This window comes from Mustela nivalis (assembly GCF_964662115.1).
Source record: "Mustela nivalis genome assembly, chromosome: 4".
NCBI lineage: Eukaryota > Metazoa > Chordata > Mammalia > Carnivora > Mustelidae > Mustela > Mustela nivalis.
In genome coordinates, this window is record NC_139023.1 from 450,937 (window position 1) to 463,066 (window position 12,130).

Genomic DNA, 12,130 nt, shown 5'->3' on the forward strand with positions numbered 1-12,130 from the left:
TGATCTCAGGGTCCTGGGATCGAGTCCCACATCGGGCCCTCTGCTCAGCAGGGAGCCTGCTTCCCTCTCTCTCTCTCTGGCTGCCTCTCCATCTACTTGTGATTTCTCTCTGTCAAATTAATAAATAAAAAATCTTTAAAAAAAAAAAAAAAAAAAAAAAAAAACAAACAAGCAACTATTAAAAACTTCTCTGGAAAAGGTAGCCTGGCAAGCAAATAGATCCCTTAACTAGGAAACATGACACCAAGTTCTATTCTTACTGGCAGCACTTTCACCCTGAATAACCTTAAGCAAGCTACTCTGCCAAATTTTACTCTATCTAAAATAGGACTGGATGGGCGCCTGGGTGGCTCAGTGGTTAAGCCGCTGCCTTCGGCTCAGGTCATGATCTCAGGGTCCTGGGATCGAGTCCCACATCGGGCTCTCTGCTCAGCAGGGAGCCTGCTTCCCTCTCTCTCTCTCTCTGCCTGCCTCTCTGTCTACTGTGATCTCTCACTGTCAAATAAATAAATAATCTTTTAAAAAAATAAATAAATAAAAAATAAAAATAAAAATAAAATAGGACTGGATAATTACACTGTTAAAAACCGATGCTTCAAATTAATTAAGGTTGGGGCACCTGGGTGGCTCAGTGGGTTAAGCCTCTGCCTTTAGCTCAGGTCATGGTCTCAGGGTCCTGGGATCGAGCCCTGCATCGGGCTCTCTGCTCAGCGGGAAGCCTGCTCCCCCCCTGCCTGTCTGCCTCTCTGCCTCCTTGTGATCTCTCTGTCAAATAAATAAATAAAATCTCTAAAAAAATTAATTAAGGTACTTATCAAAGCGTTTGAGTTTTTAAAAAAGCAGTCACTGGGGCACCTGGGTGGCTCAGGTGTTAAGCATCTGCCTTTGGCTCAGATCATGATCCCAAGGTCCTGCACTGAGCCCTGCACTGGGCTCCCTGTTCAGCGGGAAGCTTCTCCCTCTCCCACTCCCCCTGCTTGTGTTCCCTTTCTTCCCCCCCCACACCTCTCTCTCTGTCAAATAAATAAATAAATAAAAATTAAAAACAAATAAATAAAAATTAAAAATAAAAATCAGGCAGTATTAACATAGGCTATAGTTCTGCCCTTACAGTCTCTGAAAATGCATTATTCTACGATATGCTTTCCAATAGGGCTATTTTTATTATTTAAACCCTATCTGGATATAATACTCATTTTCAGTCAATATAATACTCCTTTTTGGTCATCAGGTGTTATATAAAAATATTATAGAAAGATATCAAGATGCTTCAAATTTAACACACTTGCCAGTAGTGTGTACCTAAATATTTGCTTCCACAAATTAAGACCTGATCATTACCATCAGCGGTAGTTGCTTTTTGGTGAGGCATTAACATGGCAGCGAACTCTTGAAGTTGATTTCCTCTGATGATCCTGTCTAGGTACATTTTCTCTAGGATCCCATAAGCAGCAAGTTGCTGGCACCTTTCATCCTTAAAAAGAGTGGCTAGCATCCGAGAACGCTGCTGTCCTAAGGGAAGCAAATGAGCATCAAATATTCTCACAACCTATTTCTCCAATAAGAAACTATGTTATGACTCCATTTTTGCCTACTAAAATACAGTCAGTTGTCCTGATTTGTGGTAGCTATGTTCTACAAAGTTACTGCCAACACAGAATTAGTGAATACTCAATTGCTCATCCAAAAAGAATGAATGACATGTATTGACACATAAAGACTGCCAATATACAGGAAGGAAAAAAGCAGGTTACAAAGTATGCATATCATGCTACTGTTTATTAAAAAAAGAGGATAAAAACAGACACTTGTACAGCAAGGAAACCCAAGTAACCAGCAAAAGCTCTTAAGAACTGGAAGCAATACCATTCTATGTATTGCCTTTCAGTAACAAAAATACAATAAATAAGATCACTGCTTAATAAGGAATGAAATGTGTAGTATGAACATGTCATCAAGCTCTCAACTAAATACAGATCCATAAACATTCTAAAAATGATTTAAAAAGCCATGGCTTAGCATTACCAGCATTTTTTCTCAATGTCTTTTCTGCTTTGTAAGTTGAGTGATTTATATGCTATAATTTAGTAAAAAAGAACAAAGAACAGTTTATTTTTCAAATTTACCAAAGAAAAGGATAAATGTGAGATATAAAACTAAGGCTTGAAGTTAAAGAAAATCCCAAAAGCAGTACATGATTATCAGTCTCTAGATTTTAATTTTTATTTCCCTCTTTATAATTTTCACTGAATTTCATTATTTATTTTTAAGAGCTATATTAGGCAAACTAAATTTCATGTTATCTCTCTTAATTACTCCTAACACATGTGGGTAATAGACTGATACATGCATATTTAAAAATTTTTTAGGTTAGCAATCTATTGTTTTTAACTGTTTAAATGTTTAAAATAAATTTATAATTGCATAAGACATAATTATAATTGCAATAAGACATCCCGTTGAAAAATAGTTCTTTGCTAAATCCTCCAGTAGTAATGAACCTGCAATTATTAAGCAAAGGTAACTGACTGTTCCTGAAAGCACAAATTATAAGTTTACCTGCTGATGCCAAGATGGTACAGTGCAAAGCATGTTTCAAGGCCTCTAGTCTTTCACTTTCGTGCACTATTGTCTTGTAAGAGAGCTCATTGTACCTTTGTGCAGCTTCAATGAATTTTCTTCTATAATCAAGAACACGTGCATAGCATACCTGAAGAGGGAAATTTCTCAATTAGGGGAAAAAATCCAAAATCAAAGCCAAAAACTCAAAATCAAAGCAAAAAATAAAATGATGTTCTGGAGCATCTTAGTATAGCAGGATTCTCCAATACAAAACTAATCCCAAATCAGCTCATCTGTTACCTTATAGTGTATCTGTAACTGCTCATTGGTGGATTCATTCTGCAGCAATGACGCTCGATTTATGTAAGCCTCTGCCTGGACGGGGTCGTCGTCTTCCAGATACAGCCTCGCGATCTTCAGGTACGTCTCCAGTTTATAATCTACATTGTACTGCCTAGGATGTAACAGAAAAAACCAGAATGACTAAATATATAATCAAGAAAGTTTTTAGGGGGCGCCTGGGTGGCTCAGTGGGTTAAAGCCTCTGCCTTCGGCTCGGGTCATGATCCCGGGGTCCTGGGATCAAGCCCCACATCGGGCTCTCTGCTCTGTGGGGAGCCTGCTTCCTCCTCTCTCTATGCCTGTTTCTCTGCCTACTTGTGATCTCTGTCTGTCAAATAAATAAACAAAATCTTAAAAAAAAAAAAAAAGTTTTTAGGAGGGGCGCCTGGGTGGCTCATGGGTTAAAAGCCTCTGCCTTCGGCTCAGGTCATGATCCCAGGGTCCTGGGATCGAGCCCCACATCGGGCTCTTTGCTCTGTGGGGAGCCTGCTTCCCCCTCTCTCTCTGCCTGCCTCTGTGCCTTCTTGTGATCTCTATCTCTCTATCAAATAAATAAATAAAATCTTAAAAAGAAAAAAAGGATTTACTTAAAAAAAAAGTTTTTAGGAGTTGGAGAAAATACATTTTTTATTACATATTCTGTTAAATTAAGAGAATCAAATTTTTACTGTATTAGAAAAACTCTAAAAAATATTTACAAAATAAATTTTACTCAATTTTAATTTTTTCTATCATGATTGTTCTATTGATTTTTAGCTTCCTTCAATCCTCAGATAATCTCACAAGTCAAAGAATTTAAAAAATGCCCAGTTGAGGGGTGTATCATATAGTGGTGTTGGGGCTATAAATGAGTAAACCATCCTGGAAAACAAATTGGCAATATATTTTCCAACCACCCTTTGAACCCTTCAAAATGCATACATTCCTTACCAACTACATTTTACCTCCAGAAAACTAATCTCAAGAAAATAATCAGGGATGTGTACACATATATAAAAGGAATATTCATTTATAAAGTTACTCATAAATATCTAACAGGAAAAAACTGGGAATCACCTTCTATGATATTTACAATAATCAACTAAATTGTGGTACATTAAGATGGTAGGATAATATACAGTTGTTATAATCATTACTATATGATAACAGTCATGTATTTTTGCTAAGCGAAAAAACCTGATAAAACAGCATGTAAGACACTATTAAGATGTGTTTCTGTACATGCTTATGAAGACAGTAATACTAATTATCTCTTGGTGTTGAGATTACAGGTGGTTTTCATTTTCTTCTTTATCTCTGTGGCCACATTTTATGTAAGAAATGCACAACTGACACATCACGTAATTCGAAACTTACAAAATTCAAGATTAATCCTTACAGAAAAATCTTATTTTATTACCAGCAAAAGTGATGCCACCATGTGGCAAGAACGGAGTTTACAATTTACATGGCCCAAGTTCTGAAAGTCTTTACTTTTTAAAATTTTTTATACTAATTCAAAATTTTTCCCCAAGTCATATATTGCTAACTCAAATTTACATAAACTGCTATAAAGAGTACTATATTTTGGGGGATGTCTGGGTGGCTCAGTGGGTTAAAACCTCTGCCTTCGGCTCAGGTCATGATCCCAGAGTCCTGGGATCGAGCCCCGCATCGGGCTCTCTGCTCGGCAGGGAGCCTGCTTCTTCCTCTCTCTGCCTGCCTCTCTGCCTACTTGTGATCTCTGTCCGTCAAATAAAAGAAAAATCTTTAAAAAAAAGAAAAAAAAAGAGTACTATACTTTTTTTGAGTTTTCCAATTTTTATGCCATCTATTAAGTTTATTACTATAATTACTAAAATGAATAATTCTTTAAAGAAATAAGTTCTCAACTGTTTATCCAGATTCCACTTTTAATCACTTTTAGGTTAATTTGTTTAGAAAACTAAATTTTCAGTTCTCGGATATCCTCACAGATAAAGATAATGCTACAGCACTATCAAAATGATAATTACCGTCACTGTAAAGAACAGTATCTAATACATTCAACTCCCTTCTAGGTACTTCCACTTGGTTATCACATGTCCAAAATGGAACTTTCGATCTTCCCTCAAAACCTACTCTTTCCTACTCAGTAGATGGCAGCTCCATCCTTTCAGGAGTTAAGACCAAAACCAGGATTTATTTTGGCTCTTTTTCTCACACTCCATATCTAAGCTACCAGAAAACCCTTAGCTCTACCTTAAAAACATATCCAGAATCCAACATTTCTCACAATCTCCATCTTCTCTGCAGTGGTACAGTTAGGCTCAACCCAGTAGACAGAATGATTTTCTAAAATATAAATCAGATCATGTCGATCTTCCATACAAAATCCTCCAATGGCTCCCCTCATTTCACTTAGAGAAAAGCCAAAGGCCTTACAATGACTTAGAAGAACCTACATAATCCAGTCCTTGGTACTCTCTGATCTCAGCCCCCTCCTTCCCGTGGCTTGCTCCCCTCCAACCACACTGGTATCCCCGATCTTCTGAAAATACTCCAGGCGTGCTCCTGTCGTAGGGCCTTTACATCAGCCATCCTCCCTACCAGGATCTACCGACAGTCTTCTCTCAGCTCACAGCAACGCCCTCACTTCAAGTGTCTGAGAACATGGACCGGGACAGCCTACCACTCCAGTCACCCTGTTGAATGATACAACCTGTTCCCCACTTTCCCTTGACTTTTCTCTAGAGCACTTATCACCTTCTAATATTCTACAAAATGTCTCTACTTATTAAGTTGTTTATGATGTTTCGTTCACTAGAATGTGAGAAAAAACACAAGTGAACAATGATACATATCCTATATACATCTCCATCCAATATCCACTATTTACTATACTTTTGTCCTGTTTCCAAAGGAATTCCCACCAACACTTGGGCTGCATTTCTCCAATCTTCTTCTTTCTCGTATATGGATGCAAGATGCTGTCTTATTGACGCAACCTGGAATAACAGGCAGACATGTTAAATTACTTCAACTCACATTAGTGACTAAAATAAATGGACGTGAAGTTAATCTATTGTGATAATGCTTTCATTTAACATATTAAGCTGACAAGTAAATAGTACAAGTGTCACTAGACCACCCCTATTTTTTTTATGAATTCTGCATATACAGAATACCAAAATACTAAACTAACACATTTCTGCAATGTGGATTATGGCAGTAATTTAGCTTAAATATGAAATTTTACTTTTACGTTAACTGCATACATAATGTTGGAGTTTTCCTATTATTTTAACCTTATTAACAATTTCGCTGATTCTTAAAAATTGTCTAAAGAGTAATATTTGGTTTATAAATCAAATTGTAACGTCTGAGCAACTGCCAGCCGGAGTTACAACATCCTGGTGTCTATTTTTACATTGTAACATGCTATTTGGCACACCGTTTTGTCAAAAATAAAACTGGATGACCATCTCCTTTAAAAATGTAGTAATACCTCTCAAAATAACTGCTGCTATCTCATGTTCAAAAGTCACTGCTCTAGATTTTTACCTGCTCCTCAAATGAAATGACTCTAGGCTGGATCTTTTCCAAGGTGAAATGATAGATTTCTTTGGCTGTGCTGTCAGGCAGGTTAGGGAGATGTGTACAGAAATCAGTTAGCAACTGTCGAGAGATCACGAGACTGACATTCTCATTTACCACTTGACAAAAAAAAAAAAAGATAAGAAAACATGAATCATTTATAAATTTTCATTAAGCAATCAATTTTTACCTGAAATTAACATTAAAAATGATATATATTAGTGCATTCCTAATAATGAACCTTCAGTGCACTATTCAGGGATTTCCACACCCATATCAGCTTATATTTACACAATTACTTTTCCTTATGCTGAATTATTTGATTACATAATGATTACACCAAAACAGTAAAAATCTCCTATATTTTTCTAAGAAACAGAAATGGCTGGGGAAAAGTTTTCTTTTATGTTTGAGAATTTTATATTCTTCCTTCTCTCCCTTATTTTTCTACAAAGGGAAGGCACAGAAACACCTCCATTTTTATGTATCTACTTATATTCCACCTGGTTACAAAAAGGAGTTAAAGAAGAAACTGAGATAATGTTCATGAAATTTAAATAAAGCAAGTACCGCCACTTGTACTTTCCCAATAAAAATGACAAATAAAACTGAAGTCAGCACTAGACATACAGGCAGACTTAATGACATTATTTATAAACATTTATGAGTTTTTATTACTGTATGTGATTACAGATGAGAGCTCTGAAGTCACACCGCTTCCAGCACTCCTGATCAGACGCTCTCCAAAAGAAACTCAGCTTCTCTGTGTTTCTGTTTTCTCATCTGTACAATGTGGCTAAGGCTGCAGTGAAGCTTAAATGCCCTGTACACAGAGCACTTGAAACAACATGGGGCACAAAGCACTCAACAAATTTCATTATTATTAGCACCATTATTTTATTTTAAAAGATGCATTGTGCTTGTACCACTGCTCAGATAAATTAAGTCTGAAACCAGCAGCTACCAGGAAAATAAATGATGGTCCAAAACTGTTGAGCTGATGTGAATGATTTTTGGTAGATGGCTTTTCATTAGTGTACTGGATTCAAAGTTTATACAAAGATCAAAGTTTATAATAAAAATCACTATTCTTTTGCTACTACAATGCAGTGTTCTCAATAAAGCCATTCCTCTCAGTCTTTCTGAAGCCACTGCCAGTTCAACACCCACTGCAGGCCCCGATCTTTCTGAGGCAGTAACTTACAGTCGCCTGCAACAAGCCTGTCATCAGTTCATGATGTATTAATCATAATTCATCCTTGGATAAAGCCGGATACGGCTGAGAAAATAGTTTCATTACAAGTGCCATTGGGCACTTACAACTGTTTGAAAGAAATTGCTACACAAACTAGCACTTCTCACGAGCATGTGTGTAGAAGCATGCTGTATAGTGTAAAGCCCTCTCAAGTGTCCTTAACACTGTTAACTCAGTATCAACTCCAGCCTGACTTTCGAGTAATTTCCAAAATAGCTGGATATGTCTGAAGTCAGGGACTGGGTGAGAATGTCTTGAAGAATGGAAATGTCTGGTTCCCATTCAAACGGGTAACAGCTCTGCAGCACTTGCTCTATGCCAAGTACTACTCGAAGCTCTTTAGTTGGTGTATCAACTCCTTTACTCTCCCAGCCCTGCTGCAGGGGAGCGATCACAGCCCCATTTTATAACCAAGGACATGGAGTCACAAAGGAAGTAACTTGCCCAAGAACACACAACTAATATAGCAAGAGACCAGACTGCATCTAGACTATTCTCTTTATCATTATGCTACATTGTCTTTCATCAGTATACTGTATCAATTACAATATAAAACCTTAATTGGTAATGTAACTCTGAAGACAACTTATTGAAAAATAACCAAGTAGGAAGTAAATTCTAAAGTGAATTTCCACATGACTGAATTTAATGTCAATGCAAATTATATTGGTAACTTGATCTAAAACAAGCGTGAGCAAGCTCTGAGGTCCTAACTCAGTAACACAAGGCAAACATGGAATTTTCATCCCACTTACTTGCTTCCACAAAAGCTTTCAAAGCTTCTAGTTGTTCTGCCCCAGATAACTGAACGGCTTTTTCCAGGATCTGACGGTACCTAAAACAACACCAAATGAAAATAAAGTTCAGAGGACGCTACATACTCTAATGCTCACTCTGTTTACTCATTTCTGTTTATCCTGGTTTCTTTCACAGTGCTCTAGTTGCTGTTTTTTTTATAGTACACCATAGATTTCTTTTGTTGTTGTAAGTTCCCAGTCCATCATAAGAAACACTAAATCTGTAATTCTAAGGTATCACTTCTTCTTGTTTTCTTTACAGTAAACCACAATTTTTTTTTTAAGTTTTCAGCCCCAGAGGCAACTAGCTGGCTTTGTTGATAGAGTATGAGACTCTTGATCTAGGGGACTGTGAGCTCAAGCCCCACAGCGGGGGTAGAGCCTACTTAAAAAAGAAAAAAGTTTTCAAGCCCATCACAAGAAAGTGAATCTGTAACTCTAAGTTATTGGATCTAAAGTGTCATTTTTTCTTGAAAAAGTTTTAGGTTTTTAAAAAAAATTTTTTTTAAATCTATTTTGAGAGAGAGATCACAAGTAGGCAGAGAAGCAGAGAGAGAAGGGGAAGCAGGCTCCCCGAGGAGCAGAGAGCCCGACTGGGCCCGATCCCAGGACTCTGAGACCATGACCTAAGCCGAAGGCAGAGGCTTTAACCCACTGAACCACCCAGGTGCCCCGAAAAAGTTTTAGTTTTAAATTGAAACTACAATGCAACTTTTGGGGTGTCTGGGCAGCTCAGCCAGTTGCGCATACGACTTGATTTTGGCTCAGGTTGTAATCTTGGGGTTGTGGGGTTGAGCCCCTACCCCCAATGGCCCTATGCTCAGCAGGAAGTCTGCTTGGAATTCCCTCTCTCCCTCTGCCCCTCCCCACACTTGGGCATAGGCATGTGCACATGCTGGCTTGCGCTCTCTTAATAAGTAAATGAATCTTTTTTAAAAGAAGTCTTATGATTTGCCTTCTTCTCTTTAAATAAATCAACTTTCTTTCAAATGTCTTAAAAAATAAGCTCTATTTCTTTCAATTATGTATTACACAGACACAAAAATGTTATTTGACGTAACCCAGAACCTTTCCTCTTGCGGACCTAATGAAACTAGGGTTACCAACAATAGGATAGTGTTGACTAGGCAGTGGAACAAAATACTAGGGATTGAATGTCTTAGTGTGTACAAAATAAACTCTACCAAGCCAAATGCACTGACAGAACATGCCTCATGTTCTCAGACCTGCCTATACATTCTTTATTTGCAATCACTTCTAATAATTATTCTGCCTAATATTCATGACCACGTAAGATTCAAATCAGAAAAAGGATGGGGATGGGGGAGAGGTGTCTGGGTGGCTCTACTGGTTAAGTGTCTGCCTTTGGCTCATGTCATGATCTCAGGGTCCTGGGATTGAGCCCCCTCCCCTCAGTTGGGAATCCCTGCTCAGCAAGGAGTCTGCTTCTCCCTCTCCTTCTGCCCCTCCCCCCTACTCATGCACTCACTCACCCTCTCTCTCTCTAATAAATAAATAAGAATCTTAAATTAAAAAAAAAAGGATGGGGGAAATGCTAAAAACAGGAACAATGACAATTATTAGGCAATGGCAAACCCCTTCCTAAAAATATAAACTCTAGGAGGACAAGGATTTTTGTTTGTTTCATTGACTGCTATACACACAATGCCTAAAGCAGCGTATCACAAGCATTCAAATATTTAACAGTATTGATAAGTAATAAAACAGTATTTTATTTCTTAAACTGAGTGGTAGGTACACAAGTATTATACTATTGTTTATCCCTCTGTCTTAATAGTAGTATTTATTAAAAGCATTAGTTAATATATTTCAACCTAACAGTATTGCCAATTATTCAGAATGTTATCCAGAACATAGTCAAGAAACAGAAATATAAAAATAGAAAGAAAAATATATACAAATAGGGCACAAACCCATTCAAATTTATGATTTGTATTCTGTACGAGCTACCATTCAACACTTACTGATTCTCAACCCATACAGTACTCTCTGAACCGTGGTTATATGATTCCTCAAAAACACGAGTCAAACTGACTTGTAAGAAAGATAAACTGACAGAAAAGGCAACAAACTCCAAAAGAAGAGAACTACTACTCTAATAAAGCAAGGAAATATTATTAAGCTTTAAAATAAAAATTGATATTTTTAAAATTATTTTTAAAATTTGAGGGACACTATTCAGCTATCTGAAAATTCATTAACATGGACTATCTCACTCTTTCTCTATATACACATATATATACACATATTTCTCTCTAGACACATACATACACATGCACATATACTATTTCCCATATCTATATTTATACATCTACTTCACTGCTCTGGGTATTCAATGGTTTATTCATTTGTGATCGGCTTATTATTCATATTTTTCATATTCATGGCTAAGCCCCTTAATCTGACATCCGTATAGATTATTTTATACTAACAATATTATACTCAAAGACGACAATGTTGCACAGAAATTTTCTAATTAACCAGTTTTTGTTTTTTTTTAAGATTTTATTTAATTAATTTATTTATTTATTTGACAGAGAGAGAGAGAGAGAGAGAGATCACAAGTAGGCAGAGAGGCAGGCAGGGGCGGGGGGGAAGCAGGCTCCCTGCTGAGCAGAGATACCGATGTAGGGCTTGATCCCAGAACCCTGAGATCATGACCCGAGCCGAAGGCAGAGGCTTAACCCACTGAGCCACCCAGGCGCCCCTCTAATTAACCAGTTTTAAAGCACTGTTTCATAACTTGTCAACTGATCTGTATTAAAAAACACACCAAAGGGGAACCTTTTGTGATTTCTGTTCGTCAAATAAATAAGTAAAATCTTTAAAAATAATAATAAATAAATAAATAAACACACACACACACACACACACACACACACACACACACACACCCAGCAACAAAAAACCTAGAAAGTGATAAAACTTTTACATTAACCACATCATACAACTTGCCAGAGCATTACAAATTGCCTAATCAAACTCTCAACTTTTACAGATTAAGAAAGAGAGGTACAGAGTTCAGGCTAGATGCTATCTTACTCATTCTCTAATACGTAAATTCCAGTATTCCAGTATCTAAGAATAAGAAATTAATTCTTTACAATAATAATAAGGAATGACTAATAAACCTAATTTAAATCTGGGATTCAAATAATCAATCGGGCACCTGGCTGGCTCAGTCAGTGAAATGGCTGCCTTCAGCTTGGTCATAAACCCAGAGTCCCAGGATAGAGCTGCGAGTCAGGCTTCCTACTCAGTGGGGAGTCTGCTTCTCCCTTTCCCTCTGCTCCCCCCACTTGTGTGCTCTCTCTCTCTAATAAATGAAATTTAGGGGCACCTGGGTGGCTCAGTGGGTTAGGCCTCTGCCTTCGGCTCAGGTCATGATCTCAGGGTCCTGGAATCGAGCCCCGCATCAGGCTCAGCTCAGCGGGGACCACCCCCACTGCCTGCCTGTCTGCCTACCTGTGATCTCTCTCTGTCAAATAAATAAAAAATCTTAAAAAAAAAATACCAGTGGTAAAAATTTAAGGCAATGTAATTTTGTGATTAAAATTATGAACTTTGGTGTAAAACATATCCTGATTTTGAGTCTGGG

General features: G+C 37.5%; 1 protein-coding gene across 3 annotated transcripts in view; it reads right to left on the reverse strand.

The window, feature by feature from the left end:
• The window catches only part of COPS4 (COP9 signalosome subunit 4), a 39,958-nt gene that overhangs the window by 14,352 nt on the left and 13,476 nt on the right, over positions 1 to 12,130 (reverse strand). For 2 of the 3 annotated variants that reach the window (XM_082726505.1, XM_082726507.1), the window contains exons 2-7: positions 8,470 to 8,549; positions 6,427 to 6,578; positions 5,767 to 5,870; positions 2,863 to 3,016; positions 2,560 to 2,710; positions 1,342 to 1,512 (exon numbers count right to left, since the gene is read on the reverse strand). In XM_082726505.1, coding sequence (XP_082582631.1) covers positions 1,342 to 1,512; positions 2,560 to 2,710; positions 2,863 to 3,016; positions 5,767 to 5,870; positions 6,427 to 6,578; positions 8,470 to 8,549 — 812 coding nt within the window. The remainder of the gene's footprint in view (positions 1 to 1,341; positions 1,513 to 2,559; positions 2,711 to 2,862; positions 3,017 to 5,766; positions 5,871 to 6,426; positions 6,579 to 8,469; positions 8,550 to 12,130) is intronic. The other variant, XM_082726506.1, reaches the window with a different exon arrangement.